We start from the raw sequence: 21193 nt of genomic DNA, 5'->3' as shown, positions 1-21193 counted from the left end.
ATCTTCTTCAGTTCAGTGTCCAGCTATTTGTGACCCAATGAATGACAGCATGTCAGGCCTCCCTGTCCATCATTAACTCCCAGAGTCACCCAAACCCATGTCCATTAAGTCGGTGATGCCATCCAACCATCTCAACCTCTGTCTTCCCTTTCTCCTCTTACCCTCAATCTTTCCCAGCATCAAGGTCTTCTTACTTAACTATTTATTTCTCTGATAGATGACCATAATAAGGCAAAGAAAAAATTGTGTTTTGTAAAAAATAAAAAGCATAAAAAAATTTTTTAAAAATTAAAAGCATGAGGCTAAAGTGATAAAATTTATTTTGAAAGTACTGGAAGACCTGTGTAAACCTGAATAAAACTTGATTTAGTACCACTGTCCCAGTAATAGAGGAATTTCCTTCATACTTCTATCTCAATAATGTTCCCTCATGTTCTTTATTTTCTCTACACTATCCAATGTTGAGCTTTCCCTGTGGCTCAGTGGTAAAGAATCTGCTTGGAATGCAGGAGACATGAGTCTGACTTGTGGGTCAGGAAGATCCCTGGAGAAGGAAATGGCAGCCCACTCCAGTATTCTTGCCTGGGAATTTCCATGGACAGAGGAGCCTGGCAGGCTACAGTCCATGGGGTCACAAAAGAGTCAAACACAACTTAACAATTAAACAACAATTGTCCAGTGTTACTAAAATACTGTTTATTGTATTAATCCTGTTACAAATTATGGATTAAAGTTAAAGAATAAGATATAGACTTCAATGATTAAGACATCTATTTTTAGCTAAACACATTTTTACATAGTTGAAGTCATCTCACTGGAAAATCTCAGGCACTTTATCTAATCTGAATATATTGTCTTCTTACAGATACAATAACCACTACTATGGCAATCTTCAGCAATTATCTGGCCGTATTTTATGTGTGCACATTTATTATTAGCATTCTCATGTCCTGGAAGTTGAAGCCTAGAAAAAAAATACTTTCCATTAAGTTCTGAAATTATTTCATGTATCAGTTGTACTTTTTAAATTCGTATTTTGACATATTTATAAAAAAGAAGTAGAAACATCATTTTCCCAGTTCTCTAATAATAAAATAATGAATCTTTTGTCATCTGAAATTTCATATTAAATCTAGAATTGGGATGTTAACAATGCCTTCAATTCTGGCTTTCGTCTCTATGACCTCAAACAATTTCAAAGTATCTTCCATTCTCACAGGGGTCTACTATATTTTGTTTATACATTAGTGTTTTTATAAACATTTTATTATATATACAATAATATAATATATATATATAATATATATATATATAATTGTCATGAATCATTAATATCAATTCATTCTCTCCTGGGAAAATTTACCCCAGAGTAAAGATAAAGTTCCTGTTTACTAATAAGTCCAGAAAATAGTTTTAAAAGATTAAATATTTAGATATGTCAATGAGAATCAGAGCAATTTATAAACATTTAAAGAAATATATCATATAATTCCAGAAAAGGGGGCATGCATTTCCTACAAGTGCAGCAATTAGAAATGAGTACGTAATCACTCAGAATTTTAAGTAAATCCAAAATCTTAATTTAACACAAATTATGTTAGAAAATCATGTCTGCTAAGAGTGGATATACTGGAAAACATCTTGCATATTTTAGTCATAATATTTTAAGATAGAAATCATATTTTAATTTAGATTTTATTTTATTTACTTTTAATTGTTACTTTTTTTAATTTTAGGCATGCTACATAGCACACAGCTTAGTTCCCCAACCAGGGATCAAACCCATATGCCCTGCAGTGTAAGCACAGAGTCTTAACTACTGGACCACCACAGACGTCCTGAAATCACATTTTTAAATTAGATTCATCTATTTAAAATTTTATTTGACATTAATTTACTGTTAAGATTTGGGGTAGGAGAGTAAGGAGGAGGAGGAAGGAGAGAGAACTTTATTTTCTTAATGAACCATATACTTCTCACATGCTTAAATGTATCAATTACTGTATTTTCACAATACTCTATGAAGTGGGTTCTATTTTTCATCACATCTTATAGAAAATGGAATAGAAACCAAACAGAATGTTTGGATAAAAGACTATGATGGTAGTGGAGATCAAAACATAAACCCAAGACACTTAAGAGTCTGCACTATCAATTACTCACTATATTTTAAACCATGGAGCTTAAAACTGGGGAACAAGAGTACTGGCAGTTCAGTATTTCCCATGGTCTTGCTAAACTGGTTTTTACACACATTGTGTATGTGCACTAGGATACATTTTATACCTCCACTTCCAGATACCCTAATAAAATCATGGGAATTGAGGTCTATAAATCCTTTTTTGAATGTAGGTAGTAGGTTGAACAAGTATTAGTCACTCAATCATGTATGACTCTTTGTGAACCCATGCACTGTAGCCTTCAAGGCTACTCTGTCCATGGGATTCTTCAGGCAAGAATACTGGAGTGGTTTGCCATTTCCTTCTCCAGGGGATCTTCCAGACCCAGGAATTGAATCCAGATCTCCTGCCTTGCAGGAAGATTCTTTACCATCTCAGCCACCAGCCTAGTCAAAGTTTGCGTAGAACTCACGAATAAAATTCAAGCCCACCCAGAACTTCAAAATGTGTCCTTAATTGGGAATAACTTCTTTGTAGATGCAATTAAGATTAGTGACATGAGGTCACAGACATAGAGAACAGACTTATGGGCACGGGGAGGCAGGGAGAAAGGAGAGAGTAGAATGTATGGAGAGAGTACCATGGAAACTGACACTACCATATGTAAAATAGATAGCGAATGGGAATTTGTTGTATGACTCAGGGAACTCAAACTGGGGTTCTTTAAATATATACAGGTGTGGGTAGGGGAGAGAGATGGGAGGGGAGGTTCAAGAGGGAGGGGACATTTGTATACCTATGATTGATTCATGTTGATATTTGGCAGAAACCAACACAATTCTCTAAAGCAAATTCCCTTCAATTAAAAAATAAACACAAAAAATAAAATAAAATAAAATAAAATAAACACATTTACATCTAGGTCTTTAATCCATTTTGAGTTTATCTCTGTGTATGGTATTAGGAAGTGTTTTAATTTCATTCTTTTGCATGTAGCTATCCAGTTTTCCCAGCACCACTTATTGAAAAGGCCATCTTTGCCCCATTGTATATTCTTGCCTCCTTTGTCAAAAATAAGGTACCCATAGGTGCATGGATATATTTCTGGGCTTTCTATCTTGTTCTATTGGTCTATATTTCTGTTTTTGTGCCAGTATTATACTGTCTTGAGGACTGTAGCTTTGTAGTGTAATCTGAAGTCAGGAAGGTTGCTTCCTCCAGCTTCATTCTTCTTTCTCAAGACTGCTTTGCTTATTCGGGGTCTTTCATGTTTCTATATGAATTGAGAAATTTTTTGTTCTAGTTCTGTGAAAGATACCATTGGGCAATTTGATAGGGATCACACCAAATCTGTATATTGCATTTGGCAGTATAGTCATTTTCACAATATTTATTCTTCCTACCCAGGAACATGGAATATCTCTCCATCTATTTATGTCATCTTTGATTTATATCATCAGTGTCTTATAATTTTCTGTATACAGTTCTTTTGTCTCCTTCAGTTCAGTTCAGTTCAGTCACTCAATCATGTCCAACTCTTTGTGACCTCATGAATTACAGCATACCAGGCCTCCCTGTCTATCCTTAGGTAGGTTTATTACAAGATATTTAATTCTTTTTGCTGCAATGGTGAATGGGATTGATTCCTTCATTTCTTTTTCTGACTTTTATTGTTAGTATATAGTATTGCAAGTGATTTCTGTGTATTGAGTTTGTATCCTGTGACTTTTCTAAATTCACTGATTAGCTCTAATAATTTTCTGATAGTATCTTTAGGGCTTCCTATGTATGGTATCACGTCACCTGCAAACAGTGAAAGCTTTGCTTCTTCTTTTCTGATGTGGATTCCTTTTATTTCTTTTTCTTCTCTGATTGCTATAGCTAGGACTTCCAAAACTAAGTTGAATAATAGCGGTGAGAGTGGACACCCTTGTCTTAGGCCTGATCTTAGGGAGAATGCTTACAGTTTTTCACCATTGAGTGTAATGTTTTCTGTGAGCTTATCATATATGGTCTTTACTACATTGAGGTAGGTTCCTTCTGTGCCCATTTTTTGAAGAGTTTTAATCATAAATGGGTGTTGAATTTTGTCAAAGGCTTTTTCTGCATCTATTGAGATTATCATTTGGTTTTTATCTTTTAATTTGTTAATATGGTATATCACATTGACTGATTTATGTATATTGAAGAATCCTTGCATCCCTGGGATAAACCCAACTTGCTTATGGTGTATGATCTTTTTAATGTGTTGTTGGATCTGGTACTAGAATTTGTTGGGGATTTTTGCATATTCAAAATGGATTAAAGGCCTAAATGTAAGACCAGAAACTATAAAATTGTTAGAGGAAAACATAGGCAGAACACTCGATGACATAAATTAAAGAAAAATCCTCTATGACCCACCCACCTTCTAGAACAATGGAAACAAAAACAGAAGTAAACAAGTGGAACCTGATTAAACTTAAAAGCTTTGGCACACAAAAAGAAATTATAAACAAAGTGAAAAGACAACCCTCAAAATGGGAGAAAATAATAGCAAATGGAACAACTGACAAATGATTAATTTTCAAAGTATACAAGCAACTTATACAACTCAATACCAGATAGAAAACAACCCAATCAAAAAGTGGGGAAAAGACCTAAACAGACATTTCTCCAAAGAAAACATATAAATGGCTAACAAACACATGAAAAGATGCTAAACATCGCTTATTATAGAAATGCAGATCAAAACCACAATGAGATATCACCTTACACTGTTCAGAATGGCCATCATCAAAAAGTCTACAAACAATAAATCCTGGAGAGGGTGTGAAGAAAAGGGAATGCTCTTGCCCTGTTGGTGGGAATGTAAATTGATACAGCCACTATGGAAGGCGGTATGGCGATTCCTTATAAAACTAGATATAAAACCAACATATGACCCTGCCTTCCCACTCCTAGGCATATTCCCTGAGGAAAGCAAAATTGAGAAAGATACATGTACCCCAATGTCCACCGCAGGACTATTTACAATAGCTAGAACATGGAAGCAACCTAGATGTCCATCAACAGATGAATGGATAAAGAAGTTGTGGTACATATACACAATGGTATATTACTCTGCCATAAAAACAAATGCATTTGAGTCCATTCTAATGAGGTGGATGAACCTAGAGCCTTTTATACAGAGTGTAGTAAGTCAGAAAGAGAAAGATAAATATTGTATAGTAACACAATTATACAGAATCTAGAAAGATGGTACTGAAGAATCTATTTGCAGGTCAGACATAAAGAAGAGACATGGACATGGGGAAAGGGGAGGAGAGGGTGAGATGTATGGAAAGAGTACCATGGAAACTTACTTTACATTATGTAAAATAGATAGCCCAAGGGAATTTGCTGTATGTCTCAAGGAACTCAAACAGGGTCTCTGTATCAACCTAGAGGGGAGGGGTGGGGAGGGAGATGGGAAGGAGGTTTAAGAGGGAGGGGACATATGTACCTATGACTGATTCATGTTGATGTTTGACAGAAAACAACAAAATTCTGTACAGCAGTTATCCTTCAATTAAAAATAAATAAATTTAAATTTTTTTTAAAATAAATAAGTTGAAAATTGAAAACAAAGAAGACTAGTGTCATGATGAAACCATATTGGATTGTACCCTAAATCCAATAAGAATATCCTTATGTGAGAGCAACATACACAGAGAGATGCAGAGAAGGAGCAAAGGAAGTTGGGGGTATAGACAGTTGTCTCTTTGTATCCAGGATGTGGGGGTGGGGAGATTCTACGAGGATCCCCAAGATACCATAGTCTACAGATACTCAAATCCCAGTCAGTCCTCTGTGTCTACATGGTTGCTTGAACTTGAGAATTCAGAACCCGCAGATACAGAGGGCTGGCTTGTCTTTAAATGATGCCAAGGATTGGCAGAATATCTTATATTTTCATGGAAGTTTACTGTATTTCCTTTATACAATAACATTTTTATAAACAAGTTCCACAGTGTATAAAGAACAAAAAATTGTTTTTAATCATCAACAACAGTTAGATTTCTCTCTGGAAAAGTTTAGCAAGCTCCTTCAAACAAAGGATCTTTCCAGAAAGGAATCAACCCTACCAAGAGCTTGATTTCAAACCTCTGTTCCCTCTGCTTGAGAGAATAAATTTCTGTGCATTAAGCCACCAAGTTTGTAGTGATTTTTTTATGACAGCAAACTAGACAAAGTATGCTAGGTGAGTCCTAGAGAATTGGAGAGCACATTTTAAGAAAATTTCAATACATGCACATGTATTGCAGTCAGACAAACTACACTGAAATTAAAATGACAAATCTGAAATATACTTACTTTGTAACCTTATGCAAGTTTATTTATTCAATTACCTTTTATTAAAAGGCAAAATAGTTATACTTCAATAAGCAATTTCAATGAGCTTTGAAAGGGACATATTTAACTTAGTATAGTATTTAGTATTTTACTAAGTATTTTACTCCTTGCTTTCCATCTTTCCTGTCTTTTACGTATTGATTTCTTACAGGTGCATCTGTTATAAATGTTACCCACATCCACATTAAATATTTCTATTTGGAAGGAAATAATATTGTTCTGTACTGAAATTTTAAAACAGCAAGAGACTTACTTGTCCAGGGTAAGTTTTGTATCATCTAGCCAAACCCAGTTCAGTTGTTTGTTGCTGTAGTGTAAGCTAATTGGAAACTTTTCTTCTTGCAAACCGCATTGCATTTTTGACAATTTTGTTATAAAATTCTGCAGAGAGGAAGAGGAAAGTGAATCAAAAAGTGGAACTTTTCTTGCAAAAGAGGAATATAATAGTTTAAATATGTACATTTTACTTCTCTTTGGATTCTCTGTTCTTGATATTGAAAGAATCTGGAGAGATTAACCCTAAATTCTTCAGCCATAGGCTGGATGCTTAGAGCTAATAACTCGTGTATTCACTGAGTAATTTTTTCGGGACACATTTTATTCTAGTCATTTTCTTAAGTTATGGGTTGTAAAAGTAAGCATAAAATCTTAAAACTGTAGTTGCTCAAATTAGGCACTGAAAAAATGAATAGTATTCATTGACTTATGTAATAAATAGTAGTGACACATGGTACAAGATCAGAAATACAGGATTGAAGGAGAAAAATTAACAGGGAATTTTAACAGATTTTAGTGAACTAAGGATATTTTCCAACTGGATCGTCTAGTAAGCTAAAATCTTAAAACAAGATGTATTAACTGAGAGATGATAGTTTGGGATAGGAGGTAGAAGAAATACAATTTGTCACAGGTAAACAGAACAAGGACATAAAAGAGCATAAGGGGACCATGATCTATTTAAATAACGTCAATACAGTTGGAGACCATGGCACACTTTCCTTAGAACAGTGAGATAGAGAGTCCCTAACAACAGAAGAGATAGAGAAATCAGCAGAAATCAGACTACAAGTGATCTTATTTACATTCTACTTAGACTTTTCTCCAAGTGCTAGGGGAAAACCACTCAGGTTTTATTGAAGTACACATTCAAAATTACAAATTGCAGAGATTTTGGTGACTACACTATGGAAAGTAATTCAGAAGAAAATAAAACTTGAGCGATTGCTGTCATCCATAATTTTTCTGATGCCAAAATTTATAAAACAAAATCTTGTCCTTACCATCTCTTCTTCAGTATTCAACTTAAGAAATCCAGAATGTAAATCAGTGCAAAAACGGCGACATTCCTTCCAAGGAATAATGTCTCTTGAAAAATAGTAGCAGTTTTCTCCATACTGATGCCAGTTGTTTGAACAAGTAGGGTATTTCCAATCTACTAAAAATTTAAAATATAACTGAATGATTTCCATCAGTGCAGATCACATCTGTAAGTTGACATAGCAAATCTACAATCTACAAACAAAAACCCTTTTTGATGTTTACATTATAGGCTGTGTGCACTTAAATTTAGTGTTAAATTTATCTTAAGTTAATAACTCACTTCATTGAAAACATTTTGGTCTTTAAGAGTCATAAGCTGTATATTAGGAAATAATTTTTAATGACAAAATTAGAAATGTGTCAGGAAACCTATCCAGTGTATATGACTGTAAAAATTATCAACATAATATTCTTTCTTTATTTTCACATGAGAATAAAATATGCATATAATTATCTTTAAAAACTGTAAGTTTCAAAAATAAGACAATAAGAAATACATATATGAAATCATATAGATATGCCCCAAAATGATGATGCCTTGTGGAAATATTTTATTTAACTTCAAGTTGTCACTTAATAGTGCCATCATCATTTGAGTCTTAATAGATTTGACATATATATTTTCATGTATCCAGTTACATGCATTAAACAAAATAGTTAATTGTCTCTTATCTCCTGCAAATAAAATTATGACTCAGGAACTCATCCAAAATTACCTGTTTTATTTGCTTCCTTGTTGGAGGAATTATTTCCTGGACATCCTTCTGGTTGAAATGGCTTCTTATTCACTGAAGAGAACTCAGAAAGGTCAGTTTTAAACTCAAAAAGAAAAATTTGACACATTCCTATAGGTAAAACATTGTGCTGAATTCAGAGCTACAAAAATGATGAATGAAGCATCATCTACTTCAAAGAACTTAAATGTAATAAAGTCATAATCATAAAAAATCAAATTATAGTACATATACAAGTTCACACAGCCATAATTCAAAGAAGAAAGAAATATTGTTCTGATAACAGTGTTAAGAAAGCTTTTTCACAGAGAAGAAATTTTTAAAGGTATTTCTGGTAAAGGAAACATGAGAACAAATAGTAAGGCAGTATGTAATGTTCTTGATATGCTTAAAAATGGACAACATTTTTATATGTCTCTAGGAAATTAATTTAAGTTCTGTGCAGAGAATATTTACTTTAAGAAATAGAACTGATCAAAATAATGTATTATCTTCAACATATTTCACTATGTGAATAATGGAAAAGTAAACTTGTATTTCATATTTTGACTTACACTCAATGACCAAGTATCCAACAGACAGAAGAAGCCCCATGCAAATGATCCACAGAAACACAGCAACATATTTCCATGAAGAAAGTGGAGTAGGGTGATCTATAAAGAGAGAGATGAATACATCTTGTAACATCAACTCTAAATGTTTATTCAGAGTTCTGCTTCTGTTCTAGGTGCAGTAAACTCTACAGCAAGGTAGCTCACATCCTAAAAATAGAGAAAAGGAAGGTAATCTACAAAATCATAACTCATATTGAGGGAATGAGGCAGCTGAATTGATAAAGTGATCAGGTGGTCTGAATTCTAAAGAGATAAAGCCCCGACTCTATGGGAAGACAGCACGCAAACTCTACTTCACCTTTGGCAAAGCATAGGAGGAAAAGTGCCAGCCACATGAGAGTGAAGTATTTCAACAAATCTTCAAGGCTAAAAGCAGACTTCAAAGCAGAGGAATCAGGGATCAAACTGCCAATGTCTGTTTTATCATAGAAAAAGCAAAGGAGTTCCAGAAAAACATCTACTCTGCTTCATTGACTACAATAAAGCTTTGACTGTTTGAATCACAACAAACTGTAGAAAATTCTTAGAGATAGGAATACCTGACCACCTTATCTAACCCCCTGAGAAACCTGTAAAGCTATGACAAACCTAGACAGTGTATTAAAAAGCAGAGGCATTACTTTGCCAACAAAGGTCCTTCTAGTCAAAGCTATGGTTTTTCCAGTAGTCATGTGTGGATATGAGAGTTGGACCACAAAGAAGGCTGAAGGACAAAGAATTGATGGTTTCAAATCGTGATATCAGAGAAGACTTTTGAGAGTCCCTTGAACAGCAAGGCGATCAAACCAATCAATTCTAAAGGAAATCAACACTGAATATTCATTGGAAGGACTGATGATGAAGCTGAAGTTTCAATATTTTTGCCACCTGATGCAAAGAGCAGACACATTGGAAAAGACCCTGATGCTCAGAAAGGCTAAAGGCAGGAGGAGAAGCGTACAACAGAGGATGAGATGGTTGGATGGCATCACCAACTCAATACACATGAGTTTGAGCATGCTCCAGAAGGTAGTGAAGGACAGGGAAACCTCGCGAGCTGCAGCCCATGGGGTGGCAAAGAATCAGACACAATTTACCGACTGAAACTCAACAACAAGCCTGTACCATGTACCCTGCATTGACAGTAGGCAAAAGCCATCTGCTTCTAGAGAAGAGACAGAAAACCAGCTTCTTCCCAATATCCTGAAGTTGTACAAAGCAGAGGACCTTAGCTGCGGCAGAGAGAAGAAACTTCCTCACACATAAAATCCACCAATACACGATACATGCCACAGAGGAAGGACAGAAAATCCACCTGTTGTCATCAGGAGAAGGAAAGGTTTTGGTCTTTTCAGCTAAAAGTGGATTTCCATCAATTACATACTCTAATCTCTGGAACATTTAACCATCATGTCTCTCTTTATATTTTTATATTGGGTATAAGCATGAAACATACCTTGTGGAGTTTTTGGTAATTGATTTGCATCTGTGAAAGAATTTTATAGACAGTGAAAATCTAAGAAGCTTTGTTAGGTAAAAATAAACTTACAAGACAAGATAATGGCTCTAAGTCATTCTGGTTGATCCATGGTAAAATATGAACTGTGGTGAAGTATGTCATTTCATACATACTTATGCACATACATAACAATTAACAATATCATTAATAAAGTTTTCCCAAACCAGTAGATTTTCCCATACAAATCTAAGAAGTACAGCCACTGGTACAATGAATTGTTCATCAGAATTTTAAAAAGAAAATAACTTCTGAATCTATAACAAGCAGAGTGTATTAGGTATTAAGGGGTCTTTAAAAATTCATTAACAATATATTAAGCAAAGTTTAAAAATACTTCTTCATTAACTGCATGGTGAATCTGTATATCATAAACCGTATTGTAATAATTAGCAATCTAAAAAACTGGAAAGTAATCAATTGAGGTCCTCGTTAAAATAATACATCTTAGCCAAAGTACTGAATATCCATTTGATGTAAGACAAAATAGAATTAGCACACTGATATACAGCTCACTTCTAATCATTCCACATATTGATTTAAAACATATGAGGACTGCAAATTAGCAACAGGAAAAGTACAAATGAAAGAAAATTTTAAATGATAGGAAGATATATCAGTGAACACCATATAATCACATACACTAGTAAATTAATAACATCGGTGTTTGTGTATCAAGAAGCATGTTACTTGGCAAAAGTATACACTGAACTCACAAGGCCAGCAAATACACAAACCAGGAAAACAAGAAAAATAGTCCCTAATTCACAGCAACTGTGTTAGAATAATGAAATTATCTCTTCATTTTCTCACTTCTCTATTTTCCAAATATCCTACTAGATAGTGTTGATATCTTAAATGACAGAAAATTATAAACAACGTGTCTCGATCCTCAAACATTTCACTCATTCTAAAAATGCTGATATAATGTTTACAACATAGTTACAGTTATGACTCTCATGGGCAAAATATAATCTTCCCTCAAAAGCACTTATTTTCCTTGTTTAGTAAGAGAAAAAAAGTTTAGATCATGTGTATGTGCATATGAGCCTGATAATGAATAATTCTGTATATTTTTTAAGTAGAAAACACGAAAGACCTTTTTTCTTGGTAGTTTCAAGTCTTTGGCTCCTCTGTGGCTGAGATGATGGTTGAAATAGCAAATCGGAATAAGTTACAACTTCTTCACTCATTACTGAAAGGTAGAGATACAAGAAATGAAAAAAAATACATTTTAAATTCATGTAAATTGTGAAATCCATAAGTAAAATTGGTATTGAATAAAATGATATTGGGAATGAATTTGAATAACCAGTGATTGATTAGAATACAATTACAAATATGAAAATATTTTAAGAATGAAGAAATACTAATTTTTAAATGTTACTTAATGAGTTGGTAGGACTTCTCAAGTGGCTCAGTGGTAAAGAATCCACCTGCCAATGCAGGAGAAGCAGGTCCAATCCCTGGGTCAGGAAGAGCCTTTGGAGGATGAAATGGCAACCCACTACAGTCTTCTTGCTGGGACAATCCCCTGGACAGAGGATCCTGGGGGGCTGTAGTTCATAGGGTCACAAAGAGTTGGACACAGCTGAGCGACTGAGCACACATGCAAAGCAGTTGCTATGGTATATTACTTTTGGCCTTTTAAATATTGTCTATTCACAATTGCAAATCTGTTAATATCATTTATTTATAAGTGAAAATGCAAAAGATGATCTAATGGCTTTACTGAATTCTTTCGACTGAAATTTATCCTTATAGCTTGGCACTTCCATTCTTTCACAATTTCACCTGTTCCTGCTTTCTTTCTAGTCTCATCTTTTTCAAATCAATCTATTTTCATTTTCCCCATAATTCCACTGACATGTCTGTTCTTTCTCAACATATGACAAGCACTTCTCCAATTTCAATGTTTTGCTCAAATTCTTCCTTCTCAAGTACATTTTCCTCCTCTATTTGCTCATAATGAATCTGTAGATCAAATTCTACCACCTTTAATAAAATTTCCAGATCCTCCAATAACAATTCATCTCCTTTTCCAATTTTTCTCATTACTTTTCATTTGTCACCATCCAATTAGTTATCTCCTTTTACCTTATCTTATCTTTCATTAATGTCTCCACAATGTATGATGAATTTCTTGATACATCTTATTAACCTTGTTACTGCTGTAATTGTTTTTTAGATTTCTATACGAAGTATAAAAAGTAACGGTTTGTGTATTAAACTTTAATTTGAGAAAATTTGAAAAATATTTTTCATGATTAAACATTTTATAAAATTTGATAGGAATCTGTGTGAAAATTTTTTATGCCCTTACTAAAGGATAATATATCCAATTTATGCATAGCTTAATTATGTCTAATTATGCTTTACCCTGGTGGAATTTTATATTTCTTCATTTATTTTCTTTAAACCTCAAATTTATACCAGTTAATAATGTCAAGGTATCATAAAATGTCAAATTAAATAAATAGTATCAGTGATAATAATAATGTCTATCAAATAGTATCAGTGAAATTACTAAAAATAGATAATAATTAGAATCACTTCTTTATTCCAACTCATCTGAGCTCTCTTCTAGCATCACTCTTTTCTTCAATTCTTTCTCTCTTCCTTTCTTCTCTGTTCTCTTTTCCCACTCTGTCACTCATACTTTTATTTCCTCTCCTCCCAAATGATATTTATAGAGATATATAAATGTATAGATATGATTGAAAATTATATATAATCATATAAAATTATATTATTATTTTTAAAACATATCTGCATATTGATATACAAGTTTTCTTTGCATCTGTAACTTCAGTTTCTTTGATCCAAATTCCCTCAAAATTCCAAAAATACATGAGAAACAATAGAAATCTGCGAAATTAGCAAATACCTGATTTTTAGAAGACAGCGTCTGAACTTTTGCAGAGTATGTGTATATATCCTCGGAAGAAGCAATCTTATCTTTTATCACAGCAGTTTGAACTTAAGAATTTTGATCATCAAGAGCCCAGAAAATAAGCCAAGAAAAGAAATACACAGGCTAATAATGCCTTTGCCTGTTGTATGAGAGACTCTGTCAGAGTCAGGGGAGAGCAGAATTCAAGAGTAAGAGTGCTCTGGATGTAGCCACACAGGAAACTGTTTTACTGCTGCTCACTTTAGCTCTGTATCATCTCTAGATTGGGCATGTCATCAATCTTACCTTGAATTACACAAGATACCTAACATATTTTCACTAAAGACCAGTTTTACTCAACCCTTGCTTTGTCACAGACATACTTGAATACATCATTTATTGTTTTTTTTTAAAAAGTAGCTTCAAGTGCTTTTAATTGTTTCCAGTGGACTTGATTACATTTCACATTCATTTTATATTTACATTTTACATGCTATTTTGGAACTATTATTTATAGACACTTGTGATGTCTCTTTGTGAACTCTTTCCATTGTAGGGTAAGTACTATTTTTCATCACTAGATGGTGCATGCACAATTTTCACAGTTCTCAGCATTTATTATCAGTGGGTTATTAATTACCAAATAATTTTAATCAGCTATAGTCTCTAAAAAACAAAACTACAAATACTAATCAATGAATTATTCACATTTATATAAAATTCATTTTCTCAAAATAATTTTACTCTTTGTGGGATAGAAAACACTTAAGACATTTGGACAATTCTAGCATTATTTTAGCTTAGGTTAGTTTAAATTTTATATTCATTTTGCAATGTTAACATTTTCAAAGATTTTTATTTAGTTAATCTTGGGTCATTCTTCATCACCCTCAGAAAAATGAACATAGTTCAAGACACTAAGTAAAAAGAAAAGATATATATATATATACATATATTTGGATAAATAAATAATATGTGGAAATAGGGGTAATAACCCCTTTATAACTGGATATAATATAGAAAAAAAGGAAAATATAATAAAGTATCAAATAAATCCAAGAAAGCAAGACAACTTTATCACTAAAAAATGATAAAATAAATTTCAAAGGAAAAAGCGTATTTGACCCCCTCAACTATTTAAATCTTTATTTAATTTTAAATTTATTGTTGAAGGTAAACAGGGAGTGAAATATATACATATACTAAAACCTACAAATAATAACTATAAGTAATCATGTCTTGAGAATCCAATTCTGTAATATATGGGAAGACAGAGAACATAGAACATTCACAGACTTTTAGTGTTAATCAAAATTACTAATCAATTAAGATAAAAGGAAGAAGGAAAACTCTACTATAATAAGATACTATACTATACTCTCTAAAACTCTAATATAATAAGATATAATAATAATCTTCAATTAATCTCACTTGCAAACATGGTTTAAATAGAAATAACTTCTGCTATTCAGGTATTAAATGCTATCAGACCAATATTTGAAAATTGTATTTAAAATTTACTCTCTCTTAGTCAGAATTCCTCCATTGGAAATTAATTCAATGCAAATAAGCCAAAAAAGGGAAACATTTTCTATCGCTCAGAGAATGGGAATTTATAATTCAAAGGGGAAATTTGAAATATCTACACATAGTATAATGGGATAAAATATAAGAAAGTTACCGTGCATTTATTAAGAGTACAAAAACATATTTCTGTGGCATATTTATTAGTATATAGGTAATAAATAATATTTGTTCCATTCATGTGTTTAGAGAGGAAAATGGCAGGATGAGAAACTTCAAAACATTGACGTTTCACTAAATCAATGACAAGACTGGCAAAATTCTTCCAACTCAATTTCTTTCAGAACTCTGGAATCTAATAAAATACAAGAAGTAGGGAACCATTTCATGAAGAAATAAGTTGCTAAATTTGGTAAGAAGCATTTGTTTCATTCAAAGTGAATAGAAACAGGATGCTATTTTTTTTTAATTGAAGTATAGTTGATTTACAATTTGTTAGTTTCAGGCATACAGCATAGTGATTTGTTTGGGGGATTTTTTTTGCAGTGTTTATTCCAGTATAGGTTATTACAAGATAGTGGATATAATTCCCTATGCTATACAGTGAATTCTTGTTGTTTACCTATTTTATATAGTTTGCATCTGTTAACTCCATACTCCTAAATTGTCCTTCCTCACCTCCCTTTCCCCTTTGGTAACCAAAATTTGTTTTCTACATCTATAAATCTGTTTCTGTTTTGTATATAGATTCATTTGTATTATTTTTTATAATACACATATAAGTGATATCATACAGCATTTGTCTTTCTCTGTCTAACTTATTTCACTAAACATACTATTCTCTAGGTCCATCCACATTGAAACAAATGGCATTATTTATTCTTTTAATGGCTGAGTATATTCATATATTGCCACATCTTCCTAATCCAGTTGTCTATTGACAGACACTCAGGTTGGTTCTGTCTTGGCGACTATAAATAATGGTGCTATGAACATTGGGATGCATGTATTATTTTAAGTTACACTTTTCATTTTTCTCATATATATACCCAGTAGTGGATTTACTAGATTATATGGTAGCTCTATCTTTAGGTTTTTAAGAAACCTCCAAACTGCTTTCTATAGTAGCTGGACCAATTTACATTCTCATTAACAGTGCCAGAGGGTTCCCTTTGCTCCACACCAGCACTTATTATTTGTAGACTTTTTGATGATGACGATGTTGGCCATTCTGATGTGATCATTCATTTGTCCAACATTTACACTATCCATGCTATATATACTACCTATTGTTTTTGTTTTGTTTTGTTTTGTTTTGTTTTAGTATAGAGGAAAGTAGTTTATATAAAACTTGATATTATCTTCTATTTCAAGCATCCACTGAGGGTCTTAGAACATTTCCCCTGTGAATAAGGGGAGACTACTATACTGATGCCTTCAACAGAGAAAGCCAGATTCTGAAGAAGTTTGCAGCAAATGAAGCAAAGGTGCTTCCCTAGTGACTCAGACAGTAAAGAATCTGCTTCCAGTGTGAGAGACCTAGGATCAATCCCTGGATCAGGAAGATCCCCTGGAGAAGGGAATGGCTACCCACTCCAGTATCCTTGCCTGGAGAATTCCATGAACAGACAAGCCTGGAGGGCTATATAGTACATGAGGTTGCAAAGAGTTGGACGTGATTGAGAGAATAACATTTTCAATTTCAAGGAAAAGTATGAAAGAAAAATCTGAGATCCACACCAATGTGGTCTTTGAGTTGAGTCTGAGGTGTGTTTTAAAGGGGAAGAACAAAGTAGCTGGAATTAATCATCATCTTCCAACATTTCTGTGACATTTTTTAATCATAGTTTCAGCATTCAGGATATCTCCGGTTTATAATTCTCTGGCCAGGTGGTCCATGGCTTAGGAATCTGTCAGCTCATCTTAACCTGGAGAAACAACCAGAGCTTGTACATTGTTGTTGTTAGGTAGCTAAGTCATGTCCAACTCTGTGACCCCATCAACTGCAGCACATCAGGCTTCCCTGTCCTTCACTATCTCCCTGAGTTTGCTCAGACGCATGTTGATTGAGTTGATGATGCCATCCAACCAATTCATCCTCTATTGTCCCCTTCTCCTCTTGGCCTAAATCTTTCCCAGCATCAGGGTGTTTTCCAGTGAGTCAGGTGTTCGCATCAGGTGGCTAAAGTATTGGAGCTTCAGCTTGAGCATCAGTCCTTCCAATGAATATTCAGGGTTGATTTCTATTAGGATTGACTGTTTTTATCTCCTTGCTGTCCAAAGGACTCTCTCAAGAGTCTTCTCCAGCACCACAGTTAGAAAGCATCAAGTTCGTATGTTGATAATAAGAGTCTACCTGTCAATATAGGGGACACATGTTCAATCCCTGGTCCAGGAAGCTTCCACATGCTGCAGAGTTACTAAGCTCATGAAACACAACTACAGAGCCTATGTGCTAGAGCCAGCAAGCTGCAATTTCTGAGCCCACATGATGCAGCTACTGAAGCCTGCGTGCCCCAGAACCTGTGCTCTGCAACAAGAAAGCCAATGCAATGAGAAGCCCATGTATTGCAACAAACAGTAGCCCCTGCTTGCAGCAACTAGAGAAAGCCCACGCAAAGCAGCAAAGATCCAGTGCAGACAAAAATGAAGAAATAAATATTTTAAAAGAAGCAACTATAATACAGGAATGATATTATCAACAACAGCAATTTTAATCACCTGACTTTGGTTGATTAGCATTCAGTTAACATAGAATTGACCCACTCCATTGCTCTTGCCTGGAGAATCTCAGGGGCGGGGGAGTCTGGTAGGCTGCAGTCCATGGGGTCGCACAGAGTTGGACACTCCTGAAGCGACTTAGCAGCATCAGCAGCAGCATAGAATTGAGGTCAGGGAAGACAAGAAAGAGAAGAAAATTTTGGACAGAAAGATTAATCATTAATTCAGTAAGGGAAGTTGGTTTTAAGCAGACTCAGCTTCACTCAGTAACAGCCAAGTGGAGGAAATGTACAATACACGGTATGTGTAAAGACCAGAGACTTTCTACGCCCTCTCTGGGCAGGTGCACCACCTTCCCAGCACATGGATGTGTTTACCAATCCAGAACTTCTCTAAATCCTTTTGCTTAGGGTTTTTTGTGGAGGCATCATCATGTATACATGGTTAATTAAATCATTGGCTATTGGCAACTCAGTTCATCATCAGCCCTTCTCCCCTCCCTGTCCTTCTGAGTTGGGATTGAAATTTCCAACATTCTAATCCGATGGTTGGCTCCTTGGGCAACCAATCCTGGTTCTTTAAGAGTTACCTCATGGGTATAAACTTAAAAATGGTTCTAAGGGGCTTATTACAAAGCACAAAAGATGCTCCTTTCACTCTTCACACAGGAAATTATGAGAGTTTTAGAAAGTCTCAGGTACCAGGGAGTGAGACCAAACATGCATTTCCTATAATGTCACAATATTACAAATAATATATATGAGCAAATTGTTGTATGATTTTTCAGCTCTACACTTCTTAAAAAGTCCTTATCTTCATTCCAAAAGAGTAATACAAAAAAATCAATGAAATTATTCTTTTCAGAAAAATGAGGATGGAACTTCCCAAGTTAGTAGACCACATGTTGTGCTGTGCTTAGTCGATCAGTCGTGTCTGACTCTTTGCAACCCCACGGACTGTAACCCGCCTGGCTCCTCTGTCCATGGGATTCTCCAGGCAAGAACACTGGAGTGAATTGCCATGCCCTACTCCAGGGGATCTTCCCAACCCAGGGACTGAACCCAGGTCTCCTGCATTGCAGGCGGATTCTTTACCATCTGAGTCACTAGGGAAGCCCATAACTGCTAGAACTGAACAGAACCTGTGAGTTCTAACTCTTGCCTGGGCATGCTCAGTCTCTTCAATTGAATCCCACTCTTTGTGACCCTATGGACTACTGCCCCCAGGCTCCTCCATCCATGGAATTCTCCAGGCAAGAATACTGGAGTGGGTAGCCATTCCCTTCTTCAGGGGAATCTTCCCCACCCAGGAACTGAACCCATCTCCTGAGTCTCCTGCATGGCAGGCAAATTCCTTACCCACTGAGCCTCCTGAGAAGCCCCATGGAGCACTGAAATAAAGTCAATGTGTGTAATTTAGTGCCAGTTTTTTTTTTTGTTTTTTGATGTTTTTTGTCCATGACACTTGACACATGGGATTTTGATCAAACCAGTCAGGGAACTAAGATCCCATGTTTTCATATTTTTATCTGAAAAAATAGTGTTTGATATGTACATTATGAAATGCTTTAGATATAAAATACTTATGTGTTAGTGACACTAAGATTATTTTACTTTCATAGCATCATAGTATTCTATATTTTTAGACACATATACAAGTATTGATTTATCATCCCTTAATAAATTGTTCCCAAAATGCTATATACACTCTATATGATATCTTTGATTTTATCCTTATTATATAAATCTTTGAGGTGCTTTGTACCAATTTTATAATGAGTATTTCAAGGTACAGGGAGTTAACCAACAATTCTTTTCTAAAGAATTGTTCATTTAGTATTTGAATGGGAAGCCATGTCAAAGCATTCAACTTACTTGGTTAGTTTCCTTCCCTAGATAAACCTGCCAAAAGAAAATGTGTAAAATCAGAATTAAGTACACCTAAATCATCTTTGCTTTCCAGTTTAAGTCTAATGAAATTCTGAGTAGCACAGAGAATGCAGCTTTCTGTTAAACTTTATTCTTCATTAGTAAAGAACTAACAGTTACATCTGTATTCAATCTATTTTCTACAAGCACTGAAGCCAGAGTCTAAGGTTGGAATTTCCAACATTTTTTACTGGTATTTATTCAATCAAAAAGCATCTATTATTTGTTCATTTCTGTGAGCAAACAAGCTGGACTCAAGATTGCCAAGAGAAATATCAATAACCTCTGATATGCAGATGACACCACCCTTATGGCAGAAAGTGAAGGTGAACTAAAGAGCCTCTTGAAGAAAGTGAAAGAGGAGAGTGAAAAAGTTGGCTTAAAGCTCAACATTCAGAAAACTAAGATCATGGCATCTGGTCCATAATTTTTTGGCAAATAGATGGGGAAACAGTGGAAACAGTATCAGACTTCATTTTGGGGGGCTCCAAAATCACGTCAGATGGTGACTGCAGCCATGAAATTACTTACATGAACTTACTCCTTGGAAGGAAAGTTATGACCAACCTGGATAGCATATTTAAAAGCAGAGGCATTACTTTGCCAACAAAGATCCGTCTAGTCAAGGATATGGTTTTCCAGTAGTCACGTATGGATGTGAGAGTTGGACGGTGAAGAAAGCTGAACGCCGAAGAATTGATGCTTTTGAACTGTGGTGTTGGAGACTCTTGAGAGTCCCTAGGACTACAAGAAGATCCAACCAGTCCATCCCAAAGGAGATCAGTCCTTTAGGTGTTCATTGGAGGGACTGATGTTGAAGCTGAAACTCCAATACTTTGGCCACCTCATGCAAAGAGTTGACTCATTGGAAAAGACCCTGATGCTGGGAAGGATTGGGGGCAGGAGATAAAGGGGACGACAGAGGATGAGATGGTTGGATGGCATCACCGACTCTATGGACATGAGTTTGGGTGGACTCTGGGAGTTGGAGCTGGACAGGGAGGCCTGGAGTGCTGCGATTCACGGGCTTGCAAAGAGTCGGACATGACTGAGTGACTGAACTGAACTGCACTGATGAGCAAAATTAATTAAGAAACTACTATATTCACTGAAGTGTGAAGTGCTCAGGGATATGATTAAATAACTCAGAAATAATCCTTTACACCATATTATAAAGGGTAATTTATTAATTACAATTAATTACCAAGTATTAATTAAAAGTTGCTCAATAAGTTATTCTTATTAATTATAATATTATAATTAATATTACCAATAACTTATTAATAGCATTTTCACATTCACTGGGCCAGGAAAGAACCTTGTATATTGACTAAGTTTTTTAGCAATCATGGTTGCTATTATTGAATCATGGTTGCCAAGGCCTAGGGGGATGGAAAATGGGAAGATGTTGGTCACATGTACAAATTTCCAATTATAAGATGAATATGTATAAACGGGTAACTAATGAGA

The 21193-nt window shown here is 34.7% G+C and overlaps 1 protein-coding gene across 3 annotated transcripts; it reads right to left on the bottom strand.

Moving 5' to 3' along the window:
* Positions 1-708: 708 nt before the first annotated feature.
* Positions 709-17585, bottom strand: LOC122680834 (natural killer cells antigen CD94-like). Of its 3 annotated transcripts, none has more exons than XM_043882559.1 (8): positions 17431-17585; positions 11757-11852; positions 10598-10627; positions 9103-9201; positions 8531-8602; positions 7775-7929; positions 6748-6875; positions 709-964 (listed from the first exon to the last, which is right to left on the bottom strand). In XM_043882559.1, the coding sequence occupies exons 1-8, from the start codon at positions 17480-17482 to the stop codon at positions 838-840; spliced, it is 759 nt and encodes a 252-aa protein (XP_043738494.1). In that variant the 5' UTR covers positions 17483-17585; the 3' UTR covers positions 709-837. The 3 variants fall into 3 exon arrangements, with proteins under 3 accessions (XP_043738494.1, XP_043738495.1, XP_043738496.1); XM_043882560.1 differs by lacking the exon at positions 17431-17585 and adding an exon at positions 13545-13718; XM_043882561.1 differs by lacking the exons at positions 10598-10627; positions 17431-17585 and adding an exon at positions 13545-13718.
* Between the last annotated feature and the right edge of the window lie 3608 nt (positions 17586-21193).

The sequence above is a fragment of the Cervus elaphus genome, chromosome 22 (genome assembly GCF_910594005.1).
Source record: "Cervus elaphus chromosome 22, mCerEla1.1, whole genome shotgun sequence".
Classification (NCBI taxonomy): Eukaryota; Metazoa; Chordata; class Mammalia; order Artiodactyla; family Cervidae; genus Cervus; species Cervus elaphus.
This window is presented reverse-complemented; position numbering and strand designations above follow the sequence as displayed.